Consider the following 8,122-nt stretch of genomic DNA (forward strand, 5'->3'; position numbering starts at 1 on the left):
GTCACATTACTGTTAATGGGACTTTGCTGTGCACGTTTTCTACGACATAAGTGATTGCAATTCATAAGTACTTCATTGATTTTGAAGCACTTTGGGATGCCCTGAAGCGATTAAAGTCACTATATAAATGCAAGTCTTTTTTCTTTTTCAGGTGATAACATCAAAGAGTTCCTGCTGAGTCTGCGCTACTTCCGGATCTTCATCGCCCTGTGGAATATCTTCATGATGTTCTGTATGATTGTGTAAGTCCAGAAACTGCAATAAACTAATAATATAGCAACTTACATCATGTTACCAGTTGCCCCTGAAAATCTGGTTTGGCTTTAACATTTTAAAAGTTGTTAAAATATCTTCAAATCCAACAGCACTAGGCTGCTTGGGGATCTCTGTTGTGTTGTTATTGACCTTGATCCTCCTGTATTTGATTAGGGGGAGTATTTAGAAGGGAGGTGGTAGTATAGTGGAAATGTCACAGGACTAGTAATCCAGAGGCTCAAGCTCTGGAGACATGGGTTCAAATCCTGCAGCAACTGGTGGAATTCAAATTAACTTAATAGTTGAAATAATAAAAGCTAGTCTCAGTATTGGTATCTACTCCCCCCACCACTGGCACACAGTGGCAGCAGTTAGCTGTTTGGATCACCTATAAAATGCCTCGCAGCAATTCACCAAGACTCCTTTGACAGCACCATCCAAATATGTGACCTCTACCAGCTAGAAGGACAAGGGCAGCAGATGCATGGGAACACCACCACCTGCATAACTCCCCTCCAAACCACACACCATTCTGACTTGGAACTACATCATCATTCTTTCACTGTGTCGCTGGGTCAAAATCCTGGAATCCCCTTCCTAACAGCACAGTGGGTGTACCTACAGCACATGGACTGCAGCAGTTCAAGAATGCCTATACTCGCTAGAGTTTAGAAGGGTGAGAGAAGATCTAATTGAGGTATATAAGATGCTAAAGGGAATAGACAAAGTAGATGTGGAGCGGATGTTTCCTCTTGTGGGGCGTCCTAGAACGAGAGGCCATAGCTTTAGGCTAAGGGGTGGTAGATTTAAATCAGAGATGAGGAGGAATTATTTTTCTCAAAGGGTCGTGAATCTGTGGAATTCACAACCTCAGAGTGCAGTAGATGCCGGGACACTGAATAAATTTAAGGAGGAGATAGACAGATTTTTAATTAGTAACGGGTTGAAAGGTTATGGGGAGAGGGTGGGAAATTGTAGTTGAGGCCAAAATGAGATCAGCCATGATCGTATTGAATGGCGGGGCAGGCTCGAGGGGCTGAATTGCCCACTCCTGCTCCGAGTTCTTATGTTCTTAGTGTGGCTCACCACCTTCTCGAGGGCTATTAGGGACGATGCTGGCTTAGCCAGCGACTGCCACATCCTAGGGCATGAATGAATAATTTTTTAAAATGGAAAAGCTGGGACCCACATTCCTGCAGTAGCAGAGGAGCCTTATATACAATCTCTTCCTCCTCTGACAGACATGCCTTCAGCTTTCAAGGCCCTAAGTTTTGGAATTCCCTCCTTAAAGCTCTCCATCTCTCTTTACCTTTGTCCTCTTTTATGCTCTTTAAAACCTAGCTCCTTTGATCAAGCTTTTGGTTACCTGTCTTAATATTCCCTTGTGTGGTCTGATATCAAATCTTATTTGATAGTACACCTGTGAAGTGCTTTAGTTCTTTTATGATACTAAAGGCTTTAGGAACACAGGAGCAGGGTAGGCCATTGAGTCTGCTCTGCCATTCAAACATATCATGGCCAATCATCTACCTCCACGCCATTTTTCCCCACTGTCCCCATATGGGAACCTTGCACATCAGTGCAAAAGATAAGGCTGAAGCATTTGCGACAGTCTTCAGCCAGATGTGTCAAATTGATTATCCATCTCTGCCTCCTTCAGGGGTCCCCAGAATCACAGATGCCAGTCTTCAGCCAATTGATTCACTTTGTGTGATATCAAGGCACGGCTAAAGGCACTGGATACTGCAAAGGCTATGGGCCCTGACAATATTCCGGCAATAGTACAGAAGACTTGTGATCCAGAATTTGCCACGTCCCTAGCCAAGTTGTTCCAGAGCAGCTACAACACTGGCTTCTACCTGGCAATGTGGAAAATTGCCCAGGTATGTCCTGTCCACAAAAAGCTGGGCAAATCCAATCTGGCCAATTACCGCCCCATCAGTCTTCTCTCAATCATCAGTAAAGTGATGAAAGGGGTCATCAACAGTGCTATCAAGCAACACTTGCTTGGAAATAGCCTGCTCACTGTTCAGTTTGGGTTCTGCCAGGGTCACTCAGCTCTTGACCTCATTACTTCCTTGGTTCACATGTGGACAAAACAGCTGAACTCCAGAGGTGAGGTGAAAGTGACTGCCCTTGACATCAAGGCAGCATTTAACCGAGTGTGGTATCAAAGAGCCCTAGCAAAACTGGAGTCATTGTGAATTAGGGGGGAAACGCTCCTCTGGTTGGAGTCATAACAAGCACAAAGGAAGATGGTTGTGGTTGTTGGAGGTCAATCATCTCAGTTCCAGGACATCACTGCAGGAGTTCCTCAGGGTAGTGTTCTCGGCCCAACCATCTTCAGCTCCTTCAATGACCTTCCCTCCATTGTAAGGTCAGAAGTGGAGATGTTCACTGATGATTGCACAATGTTCACCATTTGCGAGTCTTCAGATACCGAAGCAGTCCATGTCCAAATGCAGCAAGACCTGGACAATTTCCAGGCTTGGGCTGACAAGTGGCAAGTAACGCTTACACCACACAAGTGCCAGGCAATTACCATCTTCAACAATAGAGAATCTAACCATTGCCCCTCGACATTCAATGGCATTACCATCGCTGAATACCCCACTGTCAATGTCCTGAGGGTTACCATTGACCAGAAACTGAACTGGCCTTGCCACATGAGTACTGTGGCTTCATGAGCAGGTCAGAGGCTAGGAATCCTGTGGCGAGTTACTCACCATCTGACTCCCCAAAGCCTGTCCATGAACTACAAGGCACAGGTCAGGAGTGTGATGGAATACTCTCCACTTGCCTGGATGAGTGCAACCCCAACAACACTCAAGAAGCTCGACCCCACCCAGGACAAAGCAGCCTCTTGATTGGCACCCTATCCACAAACATTCACTCTCTCTACCACAGATGTACAGTGGCAGTAGTGTGTACCATCTATAAGATGCACTGCAGAAACTCACCAAGGTTCTTTAGACAGCAGCTTCCAAACTCACGACTGCTACCATCTAGAAGCACCAGGGCAGAAGACACATGGGAACACCACCACCTGCAATTTCCCTCAAAGACATAAATCATCCTGACTAGGAAATATATCATCATTCCTTCAGCTGCTGGGTCAAAATCCTGGAACTCCCTCCCTAACAGCACTGTGGGTGTATCTACACCACATGGACTGAAGTGGTTCAAGAAGGCAGCTCACCACCACCTTCTCAACGGCAACTAGGATGGGCAATAAATGTTGGCCTAGCCAATGACGCCAACATCCAATGAATGAATAAAAAAATAATTCCCTGACATCATTAGCATCTAGAAATCTATCAATTTCTGTTTTGAACATGCTCAATGATTCAGCTTCCACAGCCGTCTGGGATAGAGAATTCCAAAGGTTCACCACTCGAAGTGAAGAAATTCCTTCTCGGCTCAGTCGTAAATGGCCTGCCCCTTATTCTGAGACTCTGCCCTCTTGTTCTGGACTCACCAGAGGAAACATCCTATCAACATCTACCCTGTCATGCCCAGGAAGGATTTTGTAAGTTTCAATTAGGCTGCGCCTCACTCTTCAAAACTCCTATATAAATGCAAATTGTTGTTGCTGTGGCCCTGATAACCTCGCAGCCCGAGTCAGTACCCACCATCCCCCATGTTCCCAGTCTCCATTCCCGACAACGATGAAGCGTAGCACAGAGGCCAGCTTCCACATTGCAGGAAACGAGAGGGAGACTCCCAGCGTTGAAACTTAGCTAGAGGTCGAGTGCATTGTGCAGAGATTCAAGAAAAATGGGTGGGAGGTGGTGGGGAATACCTGGGGCCATATCTCATCCACAACCTGTAAAATTGGCCATCTCGGCTGTGAGTTACTTTGAGACGTCCTGAGGTTGTGAAATGTTGCTGTACAAAGTTCAAGTTCATTTTCAGTGCTTTGCAGAGGAAGGTACATGAGTTCATGTGTCACTGGGGCACCTTGAGTTGTGTAAGATTGTTCTCATCAAGCCAACTGGTCAATTTTGTCAAAAAACATAGCTGATCATTTTTTTTTTGTTCCTTTCCAGGCTGTTTGGATCTTGAAACCTATAGATGCTGTGAAAATAATGCAGTTCAGGACAGCCCCATTGGACTTGGATTCTTAGCAGGCTCTTTCCCTTCTCCATTATAATTTCTACAAATTGTTCAGTCTTGAGAGTCAGACATGTTTTTGTCCTACCTCCAACAATTGTACATATCCAAAGTCTAGTTGTTCTGCAACAGCAGCTACAGAGGTGGTAGCTGCTGTCCAGTGTAACTATCTCAATATTTTCCCCTCGTTCTCTGGACAAATCATGCGTTTAGAAAGTTTCCTTCCCAGAGAGGACACCTTCAGGAGCTGGGAATGTGGTAGTTATAGTTCTATTTTAGTTTATTCCAGATAAAAACTGATCCAGATCTAAAAAGTCAGGCTGTGACATGAAATTCTGCCAGACGTAAAATACTTGGTGAATATTAAAATTATGTTGAATACAACAGGTTGTTGTTTTCTTAGCAAATTTATCTTGCATTTTAAAAAAAATGTTTAAGTAGGACAATTGTGTTGATATTTAAACTTGTTTTCACACCAGTTTGAACTGTCAGCTGTGTCTTAAGTGTACCCTTTGTGATCAAACATGCGCTATACAAAACACAATCTGCAAGGTTGGTTAGCACTGCATTTGGTAAGCACCATTTTGTTTGGTAAGCACCATTATCGCACTGTTCCTGACTAGCAAAGAAATAACAGCTAATTAACTTGGTGTTTAGTAGACTCAAGAGATGGTTAAGGTTCTTTGTGTTGAAATCTCTGCTGATCTGTAACTTGCACATAAAATCACTGAAAGAGGGTGCATTTTTTTTTAATGTAGATTTTGGGTTTTTTAAAGATGTCAACGTGACATTGTGTGCAATTCGAGAGTGGGAGAAAAAGTAAGTGATTCATGAAACTACATCACAAAAATTGATCCTTTAAATTCTTGCAGTAGAAATTTATTCAAATTTAGCTTAATGAGCTATCTGTAACCATTAATCTGCTGCCACATACACAAAGTAATCACTTTTTGTATATTTTCTATAGTGAGTTATATAGCTGAAGTGGGACAGTTCCCCAAGGAGCAATTCTCATTGCAGCCTGAAACTTGCAGTCATGCTTGTCCACTTCACCTGCAGATTCTGAGCCAGTGAAATAAATATTTCAGTCGGCTACAGTTTTGGTGCCACCAAAGAGTTCATTGCTCACTCAATACTGTTCCCCTCAATAAGTCAGCGAGGCTAATGACAAAGCCTATGCCTAAATATTTTAATTTACCCATTCCAACCCCACATGTTCAGTCACCACATTCAGGATTTGTGTTTATTGATTGCATGCCTTGGATTCTCATCAGTGATGGAAGTTTTCCATTTTTAAGTACTTCAAAATATAATTATACCCTCTGGTTGACCGGTGATCTGTGCAGCATTGGTGCCCACAGAGCTTTGCTAGAAGTACTGTCCATGACTTGGGCACTTGTAATTCTCAAGGCAATAGTCTACATCTACTGACCATTTGAAGAGTAATGGTTGAAAGGACAATGATTATACCTGATGCACTGCAGTGGTGTTTGAAGATGAAGTATTGGATGCACTGTACTCTACTGTTAGTGGAGTGGCAAAATAAGTCACAGAAGCAGTCTCTCACATGTGCACTGAGAGTGGACTCCATTGCTGTAGCACAGGAATTGCGAAGTTGCTTAGCTGCCCTCTTATCTGGGGATATGATGTGAACAGAGAGAAAGTTAAATGTTATAAATTGGGATGTGTGCGGCAAGTTAAATGCATATGAATCTGGCTTTTTCACAGTGACATTTGCATAAGTCTCCATAAATGTGTTATCATTTACACCACTAAAATGAAACTCAGTGAGCACAAATTGTAATACAAAAACCTGTTGACTTGATTTAAAATCCCTTTAATTTACAGAAAGCTATTAAAATGTGTTATCACTCGGCATATCCCTGCTATCCATTTGTCTGCAGGCTGGTTCTTTTATTTGTAGTTCTGCTAATAATGAGATGGAGGAGTTGGGCATGTGGCTTATGGAGCATAGTGCATCTGACACCATTCAGACACTATTGCAGTGTACCAAAGTCATTGTATCTGGTGCCTGATCGCAGAGCACTATGCATGAAGCAAAAGCAGTTTCTGAGAGTGAAATGTTTTTTACCACACTTGTGCATTGTCTCTGATTAGATGCAGTGAAACTCTTTAACAATTATTTGTATTTAAAGTACTTGTGACCTGTCTCCATTTTTGAGTTCTTACCCATGTTGGATTATTCCATTTGCCATGATATTAGCTTTTAGATGTCGTAGTTTTGCGGAATGGGCAGAGGGGGAAATGGAGTAATTGAAATACATTAGTTTGCTCATTGAACTTAGCTTAAATATTCAGACCACATTTAGAGACTGAGTTCACAATACAAGATGTCCTGGCAGCATCACTGTTGTTTCTTTTCCAGTAGTTTAATTTACACTGCAATACTAGTATTTTTCTCCTTAAATATTTTTGAGTCTCTTACCTCAAATTGGAGTCCCTAACCTCCAAACAGTTTAGCAATGGCTAGAGAGGAAACTACAGTTAATCAAGTTTCTAAGAGCTACTGGACAGCAGTCTTGGCCAACCACAGTTAAAGAAACCTAACAAAAATCTGGCTGGCAAAGTGTTTGCATTTGTTAGTTTGGGTGAATATCTGTGGATAACTGGGATGCAATTCCATCTGATATGAGAAGTGGCAGTTACAATTTCCTTCTATGTAGACATGCTCACACACCACAAAACTTCCTGATATCCTACTGAGTTCACAAATATCCAATTTATAACAAACTCTTCACGCATTAACTTCTCACCCACTTTTTAAGGTACTTTTTTTGTTCAGAACATTGTATGTATAATTGGCTGTTTTTGCTATGCTACCTCCAAGTTATGCAACCATTTCCTGTGTGACACCACCCCACCGACCCGACCCTCACCACCCTCATGATACGTGTACAGTGTGCTGGGGGCTGACCATAGCAGGAGGATGGATTTTGGCATGCTGCCTGGTAGCTGTGGCCTTGAGTAGCCTGTGTAAACGGTAAATTTCTTTGTGGTCATTAGCATGGGTCACTGCAGGTAAGATACTGCCTAAAACAGCTGCTGCATAAATCCTCATGTAATGCTGTTTGAAAATGTACATAGCCAAATTTAATACTGTAACATTAAGATTCTAAAAGTCAGCTACCCAAACTAGAAACATGCAATTCTTGAGTCATTATGCAACCAGATCATTCAATTGAAATGGCCTTATTTCATTTTTGTGAGGCCTGTGCATAAAGAAAAGTAAGAACTGAACTTGTGGGAGACATGACCTGAGGGACTAGACATAATAGGGTTAAACTAGCTGTACCTCTTAGTTACAGTTTTCTGCTCTGAAATTTTGTGTGCTGTAATTTATCTGTACTTTGCACAATTGTGTTGTTAATTTGGCTCTAACAGATTTGAAGTCTGGAACAGCCAACTGTAAAACTAGAAATGTTCAATTTTAAAATTTAGTGATTTTTTAAAAAACCACAATGTGTTGAAGGAATAACATGGCCTTTTTTTTTTTGGAGTGTTGAGTGTGGGTTTATGCCTGTGATTTGGTACACAGTGAGTTTCTGATCATTGCATGCATTGTTGGGTGGTGTGGATTGAAAAACAAGCATTTTACTTCATGCAGGACAGGAAACTCTGAATTCCTCCTGGCTAATGCTGCCTTTTAACTGGGCTTAAGAAAAATAGGTGGTGTAAGCCACTATTTATGCACAGAGGTTTGACTTTGTAAATGTTTTTTGCCCCCCATCTTTGT

General features: G+C 42.2%; 1 protein-coding gene across 1 annotated transcript in view; it reads left to right on the forward strand.

Moving 5' to 3' along the window:
- Positions 1-4,752, forward strand: part of LOC144688717 (uncharacterized) — a 31,182-nt gene extending 26,430 nt beyond the window's left edge. Inside the window, exons 6-7 of the mRNA XM_078555591.1 lie at positions 152-242; positions 4,305-4,752. Coding sequence (XP_078411717.1) covers positions 152-242; positions 4,305-4,320 — 107 coding nt within the window. The 3' untranslated portion in view covers positions 4,321-4,752. The remainder of the gene's footprint in view (positions 1-151; positions 243-4,304) is intronic.
- The last annotated feature ends 3,370 nt before the right edge of the window (positions 4,753-8,122 follow it).

This window comes from Cetorhinus maximus, chromosome 13 (genome assembly GCF_964194155.1).
Source record: "Cetorhinus maximus chromosome 13, sCetMax3.hap1.1, whole genome shotgun sequence".
Classification (NCBI taxonomy): Eukaryota; Metazoa; Chordata; class Chondrichthyes; order Lamniformes; family Cetorhinidae; genus Cetorhinus; species Cetorhinus maximus.